The 21,711-nt window shown below is 36.7% G+C and overlaps 4 protein-coding genes across 6 annotated transcripts in view; all 4 read right to left on the bottom strand.

The window, feature by feature from the left end:
- The window catches only part of Mcr (macroglobulin complement-related), a 662,510-nt gene that overhangs the window by 387,156 nt on the left and 253,643 nt on the right, over positions 1–21,711 (bottom strand). The window lies entirely within an intron of this gene.
- LOC145690392 (uncharacterized) lies at positions 6,976–7,848 on the bottom strand. Its single transcript, XM_081765271.1, has one exon. It carries the CDS (start codon positions 7,846–7,848, stop codon positions 6,976–6,978), a length of 873 nt encoding a protein of 290 aa, XP_081621397.1.
- LOC145690322 (uncharacterized) lies at positions 8,241–9,752 on the bottom strand. The gene has a single exon (XM_081765150.1). It carries the CDS (start codon positions 9,750–9,752, stop codon positions 8,241–8,243), a length of 1,512 nt encoding a protein of 503 aa, XP_081621276.1.
- LOC145690257 (uncharacterized) lies at positions 9,803–10,684 on the bottom strand. Its single transcript, XM_081765025.1, has one exon. It carries the CDS (start codon positions 10,682–10,684, stop codon positions 9,803–9,805), a length of 882 nt encoding a protein of 293 aa, XP_081621151.1.

The raw sequence follows: 21,711 nt of genomic DNA, 5'->3' as shown, positions 1-21,711 counted from the left end.
ATAGCGAACGAACAAACAAATCTCTTTTACTTTTAAAACACAAATGTAGGTAATTTATTGAAAGGATTGAATGATATTTTAAATTTTCAAGTTACGAAATAGTCTGCAACAACAAAGAAGCAATAATGGTCATAACAATGATAAATATTTTTTTCAACATTAGAAATGTACAGAAAAGTAACACGGCATGAAACTAAAATTGTAGATTCATAGTAGAGGTTCATAGTAATGTGCAATACAAATATACATTTTCCCCTACGTTTTGCAATTTGATTGCTATAGAATTAATAATTTTGTTTCGATTTCCTCGCGGCACACCAGAGGTCCATTCACGGCACACCAGTGTGCCGCGGCACACCGGTTGGGAAACGCTGCTCTATACGGTATTGATCATATTTGGAAGTTATGTCTCATTTGAGAAGTACCGGTATCTGATTATTTGAGAAAGTATAAAATATGTGGAAATATCACACGTACATAAAATCCAGAACATAAAAAAAAAGTTGATGACTGTTATACAAACAATTGAATTTACGGTTTTCGTTTCAATTATTTTGCGCAAGGGTATATTCTGATTTACGTCATCTCGTATGATATGTATATTCCAGCCCTTCTGTTACATTTTCACACACACATCTTCATGATTACAATTTTTTATAGACATCCAATTGTATGTTTGTATAAATTATTAATTTTAATTAACAACAGGACACTAAATAATTTACCATGAAAAGAGATAAATTTAATTTGCAGTATTTTTTTTAATTTAAAAAAAATCGCCGCTCAGTACCCTTTATGAGTAAAACATTACAGCAAACAACATGAATCGTATACAAATTAATTAACCTAGTCTGCTTTACGTGATTATAAGGCAAACACTCACTGATTTTCTGTTACTGTGCTACCTACAACAACAGATGACATGAGATCAATATCAAAACTAAAATCATTTATCAGAAGATACAAGTAAAGTCTGAGCACTCAGGTTTAGAAATGTGTGTGTTTAGCTGAACGGACAATTTTTGTAGATGTTGAGATTTGAAAATCGAGAAACACGTATACAAGGACAGTACAAACACCAATCATAAGCCATAGTATTCTTTTTTTCTTTTCAACTGATGAAAAAAGTAAAACAAAGGTGTATACTAGGGATGGTCAAAAATTTCCGGAATCTGGATGTCGGAAAAATTCCGCGAATTTAGAAAAATCTGAATTTAGAAAAAAATCAGAAATTTAGAAAAATTCCGCAATTTTTCCGCAATCTGGAATTTTCCGATTTCCGGATATTTTTTTTTATTTTACTTTCCGGATTCCGGAAAGTAAAAATTCCTGAATTGGCCATCGCTAGCGTATACTGTGATTACAGTCTGAATTTTGTTGCTTTATTCGTACTCTCTTAAAATTAAATTAATTTTATGTAGAAGCCTAAAAATCATCCAAGATTTTGAAAGGTTTACACATATGTTACGTAAGCTTCAGTAACGTTTAGCAGGGACCAATAGTGTAATCCTAAAATATTCCAGGCGAGTTGGTATGGTGGGGAATGGCCTATAATTTTTGATCACGGCATGCATAAAGAGCAGTTGCTGTTTGCAAGAAACAAAGGGACCTGAGCCTGTTTCACGACAAAGGTACGTTGACGAGTTATAACAAGGTAGGCTTGAATTATGTTCTCTAAACACATATTTTATTCAGCGATTGCCAATATAGTAATATTAGACTCGTGTCACTCATATATCAGACTTTACGCATTATGGGAAACCGACTTCCGTAGCATATCCAATGAATCGACTAGGGGTGGTACCGGGATCAATACGGACATTTGTAAATTGAGACGAGACCTAGACTCAACATACCAAGGCTTACTCGAGACAAGACAGAGGTAGACTACTTTTGTAATTCGAGACGATATTAAGCCTAGTCTCTAAAGTCTCGGTCTCGCCTCGAATATTGGCAAAATAAATAAATAAAATAAACTGAAATATTACTCAAAATAATTACATTACATATAAGATGGTAGAACAATCACCTCTTGAGTATCCGTAGTCATGGGCGTACGCCAGGGGCGGATCCAGGGGGGGGCAATCGCCCCTTCCCCAGAAGAGGAAATTTTAATTTTTTATATATAAACAAAACCCATCCCAAAGTTTGGAGCCCTTAAAAGTAGCAGTATGACAACCCACCGCCCCCCCCAGAAGTCGGTCCTGGATCCGCCCCTGCCGTACGCACGAGAGAAGGGGATGGAATGCCACCTATGATCACGTGGTATATTGAAAGTGTTTTAATCAGCACACAATTTTCAGTTGAGTTTCAATATATGTTAATCTCTTTCCAGTTATTTTAATTACTCAAAGAATATGTTGCCAACATATTTCAAAGCTTAATTTTGTAAAGCAAACATAAGCATTTCATCATTTTTCCCCCACACAGTTCAGAAATTACCCAGACAAGAATGTTTTACTACAACCGCTCCTATAAGTAAGATACCAAGTTTCCTTTAACTGTTTCTTGGATAATGGGAAAAATACACTTCCAGCCAAAGGAACCTAATATGCTCTTATTTAAGCCACTAGGAAGCGTTATTCCCATTATAGCCATAAATCTTTTTCACTAGGGAAATGAGAACTGCTGCACTCGAAAGATGAGTTTCTTTCCTTTTCTTTTCCTTTCTTTTAGCATGTGTTGCGTAACATGGAAAAGGTGTCGTCCTATCATTTTTAGAGAAAGTGGCCCACGAAAGGGTTAAAACTCAAATCAAAATCTTCAGATTGGAGAAGAATAGGAGCAGATATTTTGGAAAAGGACAGGCCAAGATCAAAGGAGAAAGAGAATTAACCCATTAAGATTATTTTTTTCTGTCTCAGAAAAGACAATTTTTGTCATTTTGGGGTCACCTAGGAATGAAGTGAAACAGAACTAGTCACATTTATGACGCCAATTATTTATTATGGGCGTAATGAGGTGTGACCATATGGTCACGCTAGTCCTTTAAGAATACAAAGTGTAGGTACTTAAATTATTTTATTGAGCGATTTAAACCTGGTGTTTTTTTTTTTTTTTAATTACAAAATGTATGTCCTTATCTTTCAAGTGGTATCTTTTTCTCAAGTGGGAGTAATTATTATAAATGAAATTATTATTATTTATTAATTATTTACATTGTATCTCATGTATTTCTTCCCTTCAACATGATTTACGCAACATAATGGGGAAGGAAGAACGATGGATGGGGAAGGATGGGGAGCAGACAGACCAACATTTCGTTTTTTGCATTGCGTGCTGCAAACTCTGGTGCAAATCTCGATCGCACATATTGTTCTTTAATGTTTCACAGCCTCTATAACATGAGCGATGTCTCTTATCTAACCAACGTCACTCAATACTTGTACGTCATTTTCCGAACGACTGGAGCTCTTCCGTAAATTCAAGCATTTTAGTAGATATGTTTGAACCGTGTCTTTTCGAAAGCTGAGTTGTGGAATTGTTTACTTGACACTGTACGAGTGTCCAAGCATTGTTTATTCTGGTATAAGCTATGCAAATATTATCCACCAATACTTTATCCCACGGATACCAACTTTATAGGACCCAATATTTCAGTTCATTTGGTCGAGTCCACTCATAAATTTGTTCTCTCTTTTTTTTAGATACTCTATATCTATCTTTGGCTCTCTCACCTTGACCAGTTTATGTTGTAAACGAGATTAGCGGTTGCTTTTAGCCGTGCGGTAAATACTTCATGAACATTTGATGCAATCGCTACTACTGAAATGTTCATCCATTTGACTACTACAATTTCGCCTTTGTCCAGTGGCAGATCTAGCTCTAGGCTGGGGGTTCAGGCAACCAGTTTATTGTATGACAAAAATGTTTAAGTTATTAAAATTTTAATTTTTATAGTAAACTCATTACATATTTTTTTCTACCTATCGTAGTCTGGGTTCTGACTGTACCCCCAGTTTTTACCTTCTAAATCCGCCACTGCCTTTATCGTCATTTACACACAAATATTCCTTGAAGGTTTTACTTTCTTCATTTGTTGGCATTACTTACAGAAGAATCTTCTGAGATGCGATTTTCGAGTAAAAAACCGTTGCACCATATCTAATGTTTTTCAAGTGAATAGTAGCCTAAATTTATATTCGTAAACAAATTATCAAAACAAATCCTAAAGGCTAATTATTTTACTGATACTGGAAGATTGTCAATGCAACTTAACAGATATTCTACTGGTTTTCTAAAGTGTTCATTTGTGTACTGTGAAATCTTTGAGAAACTATGAAACTTTAAGGAACATAAGTGTAATGATTAGTACCATAATGAACAACTGTACTCGAAAAGGCCAAGCATAACCATATGGTCACGTTAAATAAAAATTCTCTTTAGCTATTATGGTAATATGAAAGAAGAATCAAACAGACAAAACAGAGTTAAAATTTTATTTTTCTAGTATAATATTGACAGGGTAAAATATAACTGCAAAATTCGTAAGGCAAGAATTATAAGTTTTGTCTCTTAGAAGCTGACATTTCTGGGGTAGGGAAAATAATTCAAACTTCCAACTGTTGCCACTAGAGGACTCTGCACTAGAGGACTCTAGGGATAAGTAGTATCATCGTATAACCTGTTGTTTTCACTTATTTTTTTTTTTAACTTCATTCTTCACTGGAGAATTATTGTAGGTCACGTACGCCTTCCTAGCTTAGTAGCTAACGTTTGTGCTTTCTGTGTACGTATGTTCGGAGGTTCAGTCCTCAGTGGGTGTATCAACCCTCCCAGCTACTTTTTAATACTCGACACTTGGCGCATATGGTATTCATGTACTAAGTATGTACTTCAGCTACCTAAGGTTTTAGATATTTTTTTACACCTAATTGATATTTGCAACTATGTATCACAAATATAGCATTTATACACCTGGCTCAGTTTCGCACTCTAACAGTCATTTGTTTTTATGTCGTCACTTGGGACATATATGTGTCATGTTCTAGGTACATACTTTAGATCCATACAGTTTCAGATACCCTAACAACAGAAGATGTGCTAGGCATGAGCCATTTAGGTGTTCTAAATTCATTTCCTACATTTGATGCATTTGTTGCTTCTTTTTCTAAGCGATTGTGTACCAGAAGCAACAAACGCATCAACTTTATCAGATGGCAAATGTCACCGATTATTTGAAAGTGAATATGAAAGAACCATGAAATAAAGTAAATAGACACTCGTCATTTTGTTATAAAATTACATGGCGAGCAGATTTTATCTGATCTCAAACGGTTATCGTCGAATATACGCTGTTAAAGGAGCACTTTGATTAGCCAAATTCAAAAGACCTCAACAACTTATTCCTCTACAAGTGACCTTCTCTTCATCGCCTCCGAGGCCAAATCAAAACAGCACGCAGCTAGTAATCCAAAGGTTGATGATTCTCGCCCAACCCGGGGTACTTTTTTTTAAAATTTGTTTAAAGTGTGTTTTTTTTTGACTCACCTTAAAGTAAACACATTACGCATTTAGGCTATTTAACATATTTTGGGGGAATAATTTTGTGGTTCATTGACGCTTACGGCATGGGGAACATACCTAGAACATACTAGGCATGTTCCCGAAGTACATGTCAGGCATGTGATTAGGGGCGGACATAGACTGTGACTATCACTTGTCATCCATGTGATTTCTCTCTCAGAGGTACCAGGTACATAAGGCACATACTAGACAGATTCCCATGTACCTGAGGGAACATGATAGGCATATACCTGCTATGAAATTGTGCTGTTAGGGATGTTTATCTTTCACTTAATTTATTTTGGGAATGAAGTCTTTGTCTTATCTCGTCTCGTCTCAATACAATTCCTAAGATTGACCGATATCACGCACGAACTCCGTACACGTTCAGAAAAAAACAAAGGTTGGGTTACGCGAGGTGCACTATGGAAGACAAAGTGATTTTCCTTTAAGCTTACGAGTTTAAAGTGGAAAACATTGTATATCTAGATGCGAAAAATATTAATAGTGCATTTGGGTCAATACTGTTGAATGGATGCATCATACTCCGTTGATTTGTGAAGTTTCGTGCGGGTGACAGAACATCGAAAGATCACCGCGGCCACCGACAAACAGCATATTCTGATGTCTACCTCAGAATTTCGGAAGCGAACATTTAAGAAGTGTTCGTGTAACTGGAGACGAGTTAGATATAAGCAATACCAGTGTCGTTCACCACTCCGCTCAATCGGTAAGGTGAAAAGAGTTGACACTAGCTAAGATCGTTGTCTAGAGTATATGAAATAACCATGAAGGTTTCCTACATCGGATTGTGAAAGACTGGTTAAATAATGACGTGCAAGACCACTCCTTGAATCTCCATGTGTTGTTGCTCGTATGGTGGTCTCTGGTAGGAGTGATCCTTTTCCGTCGAGGCGAAACCATCACAGCATCTCATTACAATACTGAGCTTTATGAAATCCACCGCACACTTGTCCAGAAGCATCGAGGAATAGTCAACTGAAATAGGTCCTCTTGTTATACGAGAATGAACACTCACACGTCACTATTACAAATATCCAAAATCTCGAGGTCTCTACAACAGTAATAACGTGAGTGATTCAGACTAGGCAATGCACATCCTAAGTACTCTAGTGTCCAGTATGATCATGATATGACATATTTCGTACAAATAGAACAAAATTACTGTTCGTGGACTGTATTATTTCGAACACAAAGTTCGTTGTACAATATACTATTTATTATATTGTAAACGCACAACTAAATACAATAATTGCTATGCATAAGCAACTACACACTATGCAGTCACACACGCCACGTTGACACTTATAAAATCTATATATTCTCCAGTGTTGCCAAATACAAAACAAAAGAATAATGAAATGCGGCCGAACATACCGCCCACCTTGAAATATCATTTCAACACTACATATTATTCTACACATTACTCTACACTACACATTCTACATATTATTCTTCATTAAATGGAAGAGGAGAAATTTTTACAATTGGTCGTTTGAAGACACCTTTGCTAGTTTTAATAGTAACAGTTCTAACAATATTATCTACACCAGGATGAACAGCAACTACTCTTGCTAAATTCCAATGTTCAGGAGATGTCTTCTCTTCCTTCACTAATACTAAATCATTGATCTTGATATTAGCACGTTTACACCACCACTTTGGCCTTTGTTGCAGCCGAGACAAATATTCTGTTTGCCAACGGTTCCAAAAATGTTGGACCAATCTTTGAGTTAATTGCCAGCGTGACAAATGATTGATTTTTAATTCACACAAATTTGGTTCAGGTATTGCTACTAATGCATCGTGAATTAAAAAATGACCAGGAGTTAATACCTGATAGTCATTAGGATCAGAAGATAGAGCAGTTAATGGTCTAGAATTTAAACATGCTTCAATCTGACACAAAACTGTATACATTTCTTCAAATGTGAGTATAGTGTTACCAACTACACGTCTCAAGTGGTACTTGACAGACTTTACACCAGCTTCCCATATGCCTCCAAAGTGAGGTGAGGATGGTGGATTAAAATGCCAATTTATAGATTGCATACTGAGGTAATTACATACAGACTCTTTTGAATCACCATTCGTTACAAGTTTCAGTAAGGATTTTAATTCTCTGTTTGCACCTATGAAATTTGAACCACAATCACTGTAAATATCAGTAGGTTTTCCCCTTCTAGCTATAAAACGTTTCAAAGCTGCAATAAATGACTCTGTTGAAGCATCACTTACCAATTGTAAATGGATTGCTTTGACACTGAAACAAATGAAGAGTGCTACATAACCTTTGAATAATTTTGAATTTCGACTTTTCATATTTTAACATTAGTGGACCAGCATAATCTAAACCGCAATGCAAAAATGGACGAGTTGGTGTTACTCTACCAACAGGAAGTTGACCCATTAATTGAGAGGCTGTTACACCTGACTATTTGTGACATGTTACACAACCTTTTACAATTTTCCTTACAAAGTCACGACCACCAATAATCCAAAACTTTTGTTGCAAAACAGATAAATGTAACTGTGAACCTGCATGAAGATGCTTTATATGTTCAGATTTTACAAGAAGTTCTGTAATTCTAGCATGTTTTGGAAGTAAGATAGGATATTTGAAATCATATGTTACACTAGCATTTTGCAAGCGACCTCCAACTCTCATGACATCATTTTCATCAAGAAATGGATTTAAACAGAATAGTTTGCTATTACAAGGCAAAGGTTTTTTCATACGTAAGTATTTTTATCTCAAGTGGATATTCAGATTCTTGAGCTTGTTTTATCCAATGTATTAATGCATTTGACAACTCCTTTGTAGTTAATGGTCCACTACATCTTAACTCCTGTTTACTTTTACTATTCCTAATAAATTTTTTACACCAAGCAGTAACACGAACTAACCTAGATAATGATGAAAATTTATCTACTATTGTACAGTCAACCTTAATGTGCATGTTAACAGTTAAAGACTTTTGCTCACATTGAACAGAATCTAGATTTTTGCAATTAATATTTACAATAGGTAACTCTGATTCCATCAACCACTTTGGCCCATTCCACCATAGTGAATAAGACTCTAATTGTGACGGATTCAAACCACGAGAACTACAATCAGCTGGGTTGTCTTTGCTCGATGTGTGCGCCCATTTAATAAAAATTGATTGTTGAATCTCAGATACTCGGTTAGCCACAAATGTTTTCCATTTACTCGGACATGAAGAAAGCCACGCTAACACAATAGTAGAATCTGTGTAACAGACAACCTGTTCAAACTTGATTAACATTGCCTTAATGACCGTATTGACTAATCTACATAACAATACTGCAGCACACAATTCTAACCTAGGTATTGATATTTGCTTTATAGGGGCAACTTTGGTCTTTGCAGCAATCAGGTATACTTGCACATTTCCAGATGTATCTATACAACGTACATATGCTACTGCAGCATACGCCTTTTCACTAGCATCTGAGAAACCAATTAGATCATATTTCACAATATTTTCAGAAGAAATACACCTTTTGATCTTAATCAGTCTCAACAATGGCAATTCTTGACAATATCCTTCCCACGAGCGAGCAACATCATTCGGAAGTACGTCATCCCATTCAATTTTTAATTTCCATAATGATTGTAGTAACAATTTTGCAACAATGGATACTGGAGATAACCAACCAAGCGGATCATACAATTTTGCAATATCAGCTAGTAACATTCGTTTTGTCATTACTGACTTATAAGTGGGAACAACAATAGAAAATGAAAATGAATCACTTGATGGATTCCACTGTATACCTAAAGCTTTTACATTCTCATCTTCATTAAAAGAAATTAACGACTGAGTTTCTCTTAAGTGAGAAGGTATACTATTTAGCACATTCCTGTCGTTAGTAGACCATTTTCTTAATTCGAAACCACCTTTTTGTAATAATGCTGTTAATTCTGAGTACAATACCATTGCCTCACTACTATCAGCTGCACCTGAAACTAAATTATCAACAAAGAAATCATTCATGACTAATTCTGCAGCTCTGGGATAACAATGACCTTCATCTAAAGCTAACTGTTGCAAACACTTTACAGCCAGATATGGAGCCGAACTGGTTCCATAAGTAACCGTTAACAATCTAAAATCACTAATAGGTTGGTCAACTGTTTCTCTCCACACTATTCTCTGGTAATCAGAATCAGTTTGATCTACCTTAACTTGTCTGTACATTTTTGCTATATCAGCACACATTGCAATTGGATGAATTCTGAACCTTAATATTAATGGGATAATATCATTTGTAATTTTGGACCTACCATTAAGTTGTCATTGAGAGATATTCCATTGCTAGTTTTAGCACTACCATCAAATACAACCCGCAATTTAGTGGTAGAACTATTTTCATTTAAGACACAATGATGCGGCAGATAATAAGATTCAGATACAAGCTTATCAAGTTCTACATCAGGAATTTTTTCCATGTGACCTAAGTCTAAGTACTCCATGAAATCACAATATTGTTTACATAAATCAGGATCTTTCTGTAACTTACGTTCCATCTGGCATAATCGCTTTACTGCTGTGTCCCGTGATACACCTAGAGGCTCAACATTTTCTCTAAAAGGCAATTTTACAATATATTTACCATCAACATCACGTTTGTAAGTTTCAGCAAAATACTGCTCACATTTTTGCTCTTCAACGGATAAATGTTGTACAGTTGGCAACTCCTCTACTTCCCAGAATCTTTGCAATGTTTTATTGAGATCAACAGAAACAAAATATGACTGAACACTTGATGTGTTATTCGTTAAGTTAATCTGACCACACAACACCCAACCTAACACCGTTTCAATGGCAGACGGAGCTCCATTCGTACCTACGTGTCTCCCACTGAGCAACAATAATGGGAAAACATCAGCATCTAATAACACATCAATAGGGCCGCTTTTATTAAACTGTGGATCAGCAAAGTTTACTTGTTTCACAATTTCCCAATTACCTATATTTTGAATAGTTACTCTGAAAAAGTTACTTGTGATTCTTGGGACTACTATTGCTTTAGTATGAATATTGTTATTACTGTACAATGATTGAAAACACAAATCAACTATTGCATGAGAATTTCCAACGTTAGAACCAGTAACACCTGATATGCTCATGTTTATTTTCTCTTTGTTTATGCGTAATTTCTGGACGCAGCGTTCAGTTACAAACGATAATTCACTACCACAGTCGATAAGTGCACGAAATTGTATCAACTTATTTGCATTATCTTTGATATTTATGACAGCGGTGGACAACAAGACCTGAGGAATTAGTTTTTGATTTATAGAATGAGAACAATTGACTTGATCTACTTTATCCTTCTTTTCAAAATGCAATAAAGTATGATGTTTTTTGTTGCAAGTGTGGCAACCCTGCTTCACACTACACTTATTCACGGAACAATTTAAGGTCAAACAATTGAAACAAAGCGATTCTTTTTCACAAAACTATGCCTATCATTCACTGACATATTTATGAACTCTTAACACTTATATAGCTTGTGGTTATTTTTACACATGATACACGACACAATTGGACTTGAATGATGCACTAACGTGTTGCTTTTTTTGTTTGTTTTTAAAGCAGACGTGTCTGCCGGTGACCTTGCACTCACTGCAGCTAACGCTTTGGCACGTTGTAATATGAACTCTTTCAGCTGGTCGAAAGTTGGTTGTTCGTTTTTCTTCAATGAAAGCTCCCATTGTTTTCTGGTGTTCTTATCTAGCTTCTCACCCACATGGTAAATTAAAATCACATCCCAATGTTCCACTGGAAGGCCCAAGGATTTAAGTTCACACACACACTGAACACTATTGTCAACCAATCTTCGTAACTCACCTGATGACTCATTCTTCACAGCTGGTTGAGTAATCAACTTGCTCAAAATATGATTTGCTAGCTCCCTCACGTCTTCATATCTTGATTTAAGTAACTCCCATGCTACTTTATAGTTATCATCAGATATGGAAATAGACTGCAACAATATAGCAGGTTCCCCTGATACAGCTGTCTTCAAATACTGCAACTTTTGAGCATTTCCTAAGCGATTGTTATTATGAACAGCAGCAACAAATAAGTCACGAAACGATAGCCAATCCTGCACTCTACCACAAAATGTAGGAAGTTCTAAGTCTGGCAACTTTACATCTGTGCACTGTTTATTAGATGTATTTACCTGTTCAGTATTAGGTGGCTGCATATTGTACAAAATTTCTAAGACAGAGTCCAACTTATTTTGCACTTCATTAAATTCTCCGTCATATGTTGCAAACTCACTTTCACCACCCACAGAAATGAACTTTGTAATGAGCTCTGTGCAATCGCCATGTAATTGCGTAGCACGTTCAGTGTACAGCTTGATACTGAAGTTAGGCTTGTCTTTATTCTCGTTCACTTTATGTATTAACCTTGTCACTTCATGTTTCAAGACAGTTTTCTTACCTATGAGTTCTTCCATTGTTATAATTCTGCACACTTTGACAATGCACTACAAAATGAAGATACTGCGCCACAAGTTCGCAAACCACGCACATGCACAACTGGAACAAAATCCGGCCCGGAGGACCACTTTAATGTTCGTGGACTGTATTATTTCGAACACAAAGTTCGTTGTACAATATACTATTTATTATATTGTAAACGCACAACTAAATACAATAATTGCTATGCATAAGCAACTACACACTATGCAGTCACACACGCCACGTTGACACTTATTAAAAACTATATATTCTCCAGTGTTGCCAAATACAAAACAAAAGAATAATGAAATGCGGCCGAACAATTACAAGGGATGAAAAATTTCACTTGCGAGAAAAAAAAATGTTTCAGATAAGTATCAGATCCAACCCACGTAGATGGTTTTCAGTTGACGCAGAGATAATGACATCGTTTGCAGCAATTTTATATCCCAAATCGTTCCGGAGAAGGATGGATAGATATTATACTACTTAAAATTATGTATTTGTGGGAAAATTTTAAAACGATTCTTGCTTTAAGTTGCTTCTAAAACATTATAGCAACACTTTCTCATAATTGTAATTGGAAAAAATTCTCGGAATTATATGATTTTAAGTAAGCAAACGTTACCAATGCTTATCATACCTACGAAACGGTTTGGGACATCAAATTGCTGTACACGGCATAATGATCTTTGTGACTATTGGAAACAATTTACGCATTGGGTGTGACACTCATCTAAGGAGTTTTTTTCAGCCTCTCTGGAACTAGGTAAAATGGGAATGAATGCAGAAAAGCAGTAAAATATAAAAATATCCAAACTTGGTGTCATGACATTCAAGTTTCTAGTAAAATCGCAGTACATCAAATCAACAAATTTGGTTGTTAGTTTGACTTGGCTGAGACAAACACTTGAGTACATATATAGCTTGCTGTAGGCCATGTAGGAATGTACTAAGATTTACAGACGAGTCAATACGGCCACTGACAACAAAATTTATTTTCGGAAGTAATACGCACGCACACATATGATGCAAAACCTTGTGTGAATACTGTTGGATTTCTGAACGGTAACAGTACTCCTACGTCGATCAATAGACGGCAATAGAGATCCACTCCCTCTTAGTGAACAAGAATTTCACATTTGGGTAAGAACAAACGTAAACATTGTTACCATAAGCTAGATGAAATTCATCTTTCTTTTATAAACGTATCCACACATCTGCTGGACATTTTCTGTGGAGTCAAGAATGGTCAAATTAGGTAAGTTTATATTATATATATATATATATATATATATATATATATATATATATATATATATATATATATATATATATATATATATATATATATATATATTAGTAAGTAATAAGTATTCTTGTGTCACAGATAGGTTACTTGTCGGGAGTTGTCGGTGTCTTGTGTAGTAGGTATCCACTCCTACGTGACAAAAACTTTCTCACAAGACGGTTTGGCTTATGAAAGAAGAAAAAATGCTTTATATTTATAACACGTTTCAAGAAACACACTTTCTTTTAGGACAAATTGTTACATCTACCACTACAACAATCATCCTTTAAAAAACGTTATAATTGTAGAAAAATGTTACATACGCCCTTTTAAAAAGAAATCGATTCAATTGCAGTACTTTTCTTCTCTTTTCATCTTCTATCGTTTTTACAAAAGCAATTTCTTGTCAGCTAGTTTACTTTTTCTATTTTCCGTTACCTATTAACACTCTTCTCTACTATTCACAGCACTTAAGATACAGAAAGGAGCGGCAGCTTAGTACCAGAACGCTTACCTCTAGTTCCCAGGCTCTGTAATTTCCAATAATAAAATATATATATATGTCCTGTGTTTTCTCGGAATTGTCATTCTACAAATTCTTCCGTAATTACTCACTGACGTTTATCATCTAGCTCGTTTAGGATTAAGGGCATAATCGTTGAATGTTAAACTGAAGATCATATTCTTCATTCCAAGGACATCTTTATCGGCTTACCGCCTTTCACATTATCCGGCGATTTGCCGGATCCGTTTCCGGCGAATTGCCGGACAAGGTAGAAAGACATTGCAAACAATGAAGCTCTTCACATATGCGCGGCGGCCGCCGGACATTTATCTGGCGAGCAAAAACAGCCGGATCTCCTTGCTAGAATCCGGCGCGGCAGATCGCCGTGTACAGCCAAGCGGGACATTACAAGCAATGAAGCTCTTCACATATACGCGGCAAACTGCCGGATGGGTATTGGGGGAGGAAGCAAGTGTTGCCAGGAAAGAGTAGAGAGTGGCTGCGATAATATAGATGCGTGTGTTTTACATATATGCAGTATATATATATATATATATATATATATATATATATATATATATATATATATATATATATATATATATGTGTGTGTGTGTGTGTGTGTGTGTGTGTGTATGTGGTTATGTTCTAGCCCAGTACATCTGGAGTAATTTTAACCAAACTTGTTACATACAATATATGGGAAAAGATGACGTGAAAATAATCGAAAACGACCGATACTACCGGAGTATCGAATCCATAGGACGTTGATCAATATAAATTAGTTTTTATATGTAATAGAAGATTGGGAGAAATAAATATCCGGGTAGCACTGGACAAATGAGCTTGTAATTCTATAAATTTGTGATGCCCAAAATTGAAATATACACCAAATATTTCAGCAATATTATATATTTACTAATAATACTTTTATGTACTTTCGCAAAGCAAGAGAGAATTCATGATGTTATATTTGATAAATATACCGTACCTTATATATTTTATAATTATCTTTAACACTTCTATGGTTGTAATTTCTTGAATAGTCCTTTGAATACAGAAACTAGAGCAGTGCTTTAAAGAGACTTGAGTCAATAGTCGGAACGCTTAAAATAAAGGAATAAACCCGAAATACTTTAATAATAATAATAATAATAATAATAATAATAATAATAATAATAATAATAATAATAATAATAATAATAATGTCTACAGATTAGCCTTGGGCTCAGTGGTTGTGTTGACTTGGGATTCTGGCATGGCGGATCTGGCCAGGGGCCGGGGGGCCTAGGCCCCCCAGTTTTCAGGGTGTTGAAAATAATTTAAGCTATTATTAATATATTTTTGAAACTTTATAGTAAACTCATGATATACTTCTCATAGTCTGGGGTCTGGCAGCCTCCCTATTTTTACCTTCTAGATCCGCCAGTGGATTCTGGGATAGATTTCAATCACCGACTATCCTGAAAGGACTTTATCCTGGTTTTCCCAGTCACAACAGGTGAATACCGGGATTGTATTTTAAATATCCAGAACCTGGCCGCTATTTTGCTCAAGTCTATCGATTGTGGAAACAGTACAGAAAAATCTCCTTCAAGATACCACTTCTCTAGAAAAAAGGGTGAACCCATATGTGTCTGACTTTTTTTTCTGTCTATCTTAACAAGGCGAGAAGAAGACACTTCTTGCATCTGTCACTTGCAACCACCACAATACGACAAGAGTCACAAGGATTTGTTTCTTCAGTTGCACAGCAACCCTGCTCGGATATTTTTCATCCACGGCAAAACGCCGGATATGAAAGGGTATACTTCTCATCCGGCAAACTGCCTGAAACGGAACCGGCGAATCGCCGGATAATGTGAAAGAACCGTTACTCTTTGATCCAGCTAATTTTCTACAAATTCCTCCACACTCACATTTCAAAAGCTACTAGTCGATCTGAACAGTTTTTTCGTATAGTATCTACACTCCATATAGTACAATACTCCAGACGAAAACGCTTCATAAATCTTTCTTGTAATTCGGTAATAAAATATATTTTTCTGCTCTGGCCATTTTTTCTTTGCTTATTTATCATACTATCCATGATATGTACCGAAAACTAGTCACCTATTTATTTTCTTCTTTCTACTTATTTTCTCCAAGTTCTTTAACATCGTTGATTTTCGGTTCAGATTTTTCCAACAAGTCATCATCAGCAAAACGTATCATACTTCAGTGGCGGATCCAGGGGGTCAATCGCCCCGCCCCCCAGAAGAGGAAACGTTCTTATTTTATATATATAAATAAAACCTATCTCAGAGTTTGGAGCTCTTAAAAGTAGCTCTAAGTAGCAGTATTACAACCCACCGCCCCCAGAAGTCCGTCCTGGATCCGCCCCTGTCCTACTTCGTACTGTAAATACCGTCTCTCACTAAGTATTCCTTTTCTACCTTTTAGTGAATATAGAAACTTCCTCTAAATGAACTAGTTGTTCCCAAGCCTTTTTGGCTCGTCTCTAAAATGCCTGCACGCTAGCGACATCTCTTGGCACCAGGTAGGAGACAGCGCAGATAGCTACAACTATTAGCATGATTGTGAATTATTAGCACGGGAATTAACTGCGACAGGCGTCTTGCGTTTATAATAAAGATAAAATATATATCTGAATATTTATCCCTACAGATATTTATGCAACCCGTAATTTATAAATGTTTTGAAGTTTGCATATTCACATTACTGACATTGACATATGTTAGCTTTATAATGAGAATTTTGAATAATATTAGTGATCGAACTCTCCTTCCAAATAAACTTTCCTCTATTATCTTTTAACCTTTTTACTCTTTTTTTTCTTTGACAATCATTAGATTCTTCCATTTCCAATTCAATCGGAATCCTCCAGAATTTCGATCAAAATTTCACACTTTACTCGCTCAAGCGCATTTTCCACATCAACAATTTCCATGTATGTACTTTTCTAGCCTTTTTCAATAAATTATTTACCCATTCAGTACGGTATTTACATGTTGATTAAGTTAACTCTTTGCGCCATAGGGAAATACTTATTCTATACCCCTATGTTGCACGGGAAGTATTATTTTTTCCTTAAAATTAACTACATTAATTTCTGGACAGAAGCCAAATACCTGGTTATATGATGAATGACAAAGTATTTTTGGCGTAACATTTAGGAACACTTAGTTTTTGGCGTAGACTAAGTGATTCTAAATTTGAACCATCATGCGGAACCATCCCATATAACTGATCAAAAAAATGCATCACTATACTGCAAAGAGTTATAAAGATTTTTCTTAGTAAACGATTTACTAATAAGCACTTTCTTAGTGAACGTTTTGCAAAAGATTTAATCCGAAAAACCTAGTTTCGGATGTCCGATAAACTTTAGTAGCAAACATAACTGTAACCACAGTAACTGGACACCCTTATTCTATTCTGGTCATTTGACCCAAGGAAAAGTTGTTATTGTAACTCAGTATACTCAGCACATGTATAGGGGACATCGATAGTTGATGTAAACAAAATTGGGAACAAGAAACCTTGGTCAGATTCGGTTTCCATAATAATTATGAAAAAACGACGAAAAAAGTTTTATTTTATTATTATTATTTGCCACTTCACACTACGAAAGAATTGGAGTTAAGTGGAGATTAGAAGACAAATTTTACAAACTCCCATACACAATCGGGTAGAGGGTCCATCAATGAATGAAAGGACTCCATATCTTCTTAGAAGTAGTAGCCGGTTGGATTGCCTATTTGCAATTTTAAAACGCTTTATAATTCATACAGAATGACACGTGCTAAATTATGAAGGGTTACGCAAACTGCTTGTAAAGGAAATGATGGGAAGACTACTATAAATCCAACAGTGTCAGATAAAGAGCTAATAATTTCTAACCATGCTGCATACAAATTTTCTACAAGCTTGGAAGCGATTTTATATAGTCCTGTATTTGGCTTTATTTACTTAGTCTACGTGAATGAAATAATACCTTTTTTTTACTTTCTTTTGCTTTTGAAATCGCGATATGACAGGAAAAGTATACGCTTACACGAAAAATACATATATAACACAAACAGAACGATTCTGTTAAAGAATTAGATGCACAAAAACTTTCAGGAGCAGATCCCGTTTCTCATACTTTTTGTTTACTATTAATCCCTAGAAAAGAAGAATCTCATTCTATGCCCTTTCCCTTTAATTCCCTTCATGTTTTTGGTTCTTTCTTTTGCGTCTGTAAATTCATGCATTCGCCTCTCTCACTTGTGTTCGATTTCACCCCCTCCTCCTTATCTCATCTCTTGACTTTCGGAAATACAATATTATTCATGTGGATGAATTATAAAAGATGTGAAGAATAGAAGAACCGAAATGAGCATCCTTGTCAGTCACGACGATTTTTTTTATCCCCTTTCCCCATCAAAAAAAGCTCAAAGCATTATATCATCTGCTACGAGATAAACAGTGCTTCACTTGGTTTCTGGTACATATTACGCACACTATACATATTATATATACGGACACATACAAGCAGATATGAAAGAATAATGAAAATCAAAGAAAAAATTAGTTTCTCTCTTTTTTTTTTATCGCTGCTTCATACTACAACCGAATTAGTGTTACTTAGAGATTACGGATGACCTGAATTTTACAAATCCATATAATCTGGTAGAGGATCCATCAACGAATGTAGTAGATGCCATATCTTCCCATTACGTAATAAATACCCGGTTGGACTACCTATTTCAAATTTCAAATCGCTTACACAGAATGACACTAGCTAAATTATGAGGAGATACGTAATATGTCTGTTTATACGGGAAACGACAAGGAGAATCGTTTCAGATTTTGCTTTGGAAGGGGGAACAAGATCCTCCATCAATATAAGTACAGATTCACTTTTTTCATTAGTATATCACTTATATACTATTGATTTTGTATATAATATTAGGAGTAATTGGAGCATTGGGCAGTGGAAGCAATTGCCGTGTTCCTGAGTTTGACATACGAGGCGCATCCAGAAAGTAAGTTTCCCACGCGTCCCATAGCTAAGAAACCGTACGTTACGCGAAGCGACTGTATGCACGTGAGAGAGTAAGGTCTTAGCATGGCGCATGCGCCAGCGGAACTTCCCTGGTGCTCTCAGTAGCGTCGTGGCAGTGGTTCAAGATTACGTTCCTATTCCAGCTCCCGCCGCATGTGAAGTGCGAGCAGTGATAAAGTTTTTTGAATACACAGGGCATAGCGCCGATTGAAATCCATCGTCAATGCTGACTCCATGCGCCTTGCTTTATGTTCTGGAATCAGTTGCTTCGGCACCTACCTGGCACACAACTTCTTGAACAACAGGCGCTAAGTGACAATGGTGTGCAATAAGAAGAGGAAAATCTGCGGGAACTGACCGCTGTGTTCCGTCATTGTGGAGCGACGATTCTACCCGACGCATTTCCGAACAAGATCGTCTGTGATGACGATTGACCTCCTACCGCGCACCTTATGCACATTTTGGCGTCCTACTGCAAATTGTTTACACCAGCAACGCACTATCTGCTTGTTCATGACGTTAGGCCCATAGACCTGGCGCAACTGATTTTCTCGGGGTTGTCCCGTTTCCTTCTAGTACTTTCGTCACTTCACCATTATCATCCATTTTATTATTACCGTCTTCGTTAGCCTCGCTCAATAATCGTGGGACGTTAAAAAAAAGTCAGGAATGTTTAGTTAATTGAATCCCTTACTTATGCTGTTTCTTGTCTCTTTAACATCATATCATCAAGTTCAACTCCCTCCTGGTTTCTCTCAATTCTATGAACCTCCCATTCCACCTACTGATAGATAAGAAGGGTGAGAGGAGTTGAATACAGTCTTCATGAGGGTTAGAAGCTCTTCCCATTTCTCTTCCTCACTCTTTTACATTTTACAATACATTCTATTAACTGTTTCACAATACAATTTCTTCTGAAACAATATTCCATTCAGTTTCTTTTCCTCCTTTCAGTAAGTAACTTTCAGTTTTGTTTCTTCTTTTTTTGCACTTACTATGTCAACCACTTCCTCATGAGTTTCGCGCTTCATCACAGACGGCTCGTGACGGAAGTTACATCGGTAAAAAAAATAAATAATTTTTTGTCGTTTCAAACTAAGCGTAGAAAACTAATCTACTGTCTTATTTTTGAATACAATTTCTAACTTCCTTTAGTTTGAAAAGATAAAACTATAATTTTTTATCCCTGTGACTTCCCTCACGAGCCGCCTCTACATTCAACTCGCCTTATTTTCTTCATTCCTCTCTATATTAACATTTCGGAAGTTTTTGTAGTTATTTTCCGTAATTTTTGAGTAGTTTCCGTTACATAGAGTCCCATTATATTTGGTCTAGGAATTAATTCGTGCGGGTGGACAAGAGATGGCGCAACGAACGGAGCGTCCCACAGTTCCGTGTATCCACACATGTGTTGCAAACCCCTGTCATCGCGTATCGTTCGTAGTATAGGGCAGTGGATTAAAGCGTCAACAACACCAGTTTGTAGTTAAGTGAACATGGCGCAATTTGTGCCTGATAAAGTGTTTTTGCGGGGTGTCCTGCTGCATTACTTTAACATGCAGAAAAGTGCGACTGAAAGTCATCGTATTTTGGTGGAAGTGTATGGTGACCATGCTCTAGCTGAGCGAACGTGTCAGAAGTGGTTTGCACGGTTTAGAAGTGGTGATTTCGGCTTGGCAGACCAAGAGCGAGCTGGACAGCCAAAAAAATTTCAAGACGAAGAATTGACAGCATTGCTCGAGCAGGATTCGTGTCAAACGCAGGAACAACTTGCAGCAGCATTAGGCGTTGATCAAACAACAGTCTCCAAACGCTTGAAAGCCATGGGAATGATTCAAAAGATGTCACATTGGGTTCCACATGAATTGAAAGACAAGAGACGTTGAAAGACGAAAAACCATTTGCGAATTGCTGCTTCAACGACAGAGCAGAAAGGGGTTTCTGCATCGAATTATTACGGGTGATGAGAAGTGGATCCATTACGAGAACCCTAAACGAAAAAAGGCCTGGGTGAAACCAGGTGAACCAGGTCCATCACAACCAAAACGAGATATTCACTGTGCAAAGGTTATGCTGTGCATATGGTGGGATATGAAAGGTGTGGTGTACTATGAGCTGCTGCAACCGGGTGAAACTATGAATGGAGAACGTTATCGACGACAATTAATGCGTTTGAAGCAAGCTCTGGCCAGAACACGACCAGAATGGGAGAACAGACATGATAAACTTATTGTTCAACATGATAACGCTCGCCCACATGTCGCAAAACCGGTCAAAACCTATTTAGAAAATGTCGGATGGGAAGTTTTACCCCACCCGCCGTATTCACCAGACGTTGCTCCTTCGGACTACTACTTGTTCGATTGCATGAACAACGATTTGATTGGACAGCGGTTTACTTCTTCAGAAGATATCGAAACATGGGTCTCTGACTGGATCGCTTCCAAGGATGACGACTTCTTTCGCCACGGAATCCGTACATTGCCTGACAGATGAGCGAAAGTGGTGGCTAGCGATGGACAATACTTTTCTTAAGTTATTTATTAGGGATGGCCAAAGGAACCGGTTCTCGGAGATCCGGTTTTCAGAACCGGTTTCAGATCTGGATCTGAAAACCCGGTTCCAGAACCGGATCTTAGGGACCGGTTCCAGACCTGGATCCGAAAGCCTCCAAAGACCCGTAAAGGAGGCACAAAGTTCACCTTCAAAAATAATGCAAAGAGGACCATGCGCTTGTGCCTTCCCCGCCCAGACCCGCTTGTGCCCCCAGAAAAAAAATTTTGGTCCACCAGTGGGTGTTTAGCCAAATGAGTTGGCCAGTTTGCCTGTTTAGC

Source organism: Thermobia domestica, chromosome 1 (assembly GCF_964235325.1).
Source record: "Thermobia domestica chromosome 1, izTheDome1.hap1.1, whole genome shotgun sequence".
Lineage (NCBI taxonomy): Eukaryota > Metazoa > Arthropoda > Insecta > Zygentoma > Lepismatidae > Thermobia > Thermobia domestica.
The sequence above is the reverse complement of the archived record's forward strand: the minus strand, read 5'-3'. Positions and strand labels throughout refer to the sequence as shown.

Bases quoted from the DNA above. Each gene is read 5' to 3' on its own strand.
- LOC145690392 (XM_081765271.1), bottom strand. From the start codon at position 7,848: ATGAAAAGTCGAAATTCAAAATTATTCAAAGGTTATGTAGCACTCTTC.
- LOC145690322 (XM_081765150.1), bottom strand. From the start codon at position 9,752: ATGTACAGACAAGTTAAGGTAGATCAAACTGATTCTGATTACCAGAGA.
- LOC145690257 (XM_081765025.1), bottom strand. From the start codon at position 10,684: ATGAGCATATCAGGTGTTACTGGTTCTAACGTTGGAAATTCTCATGCA.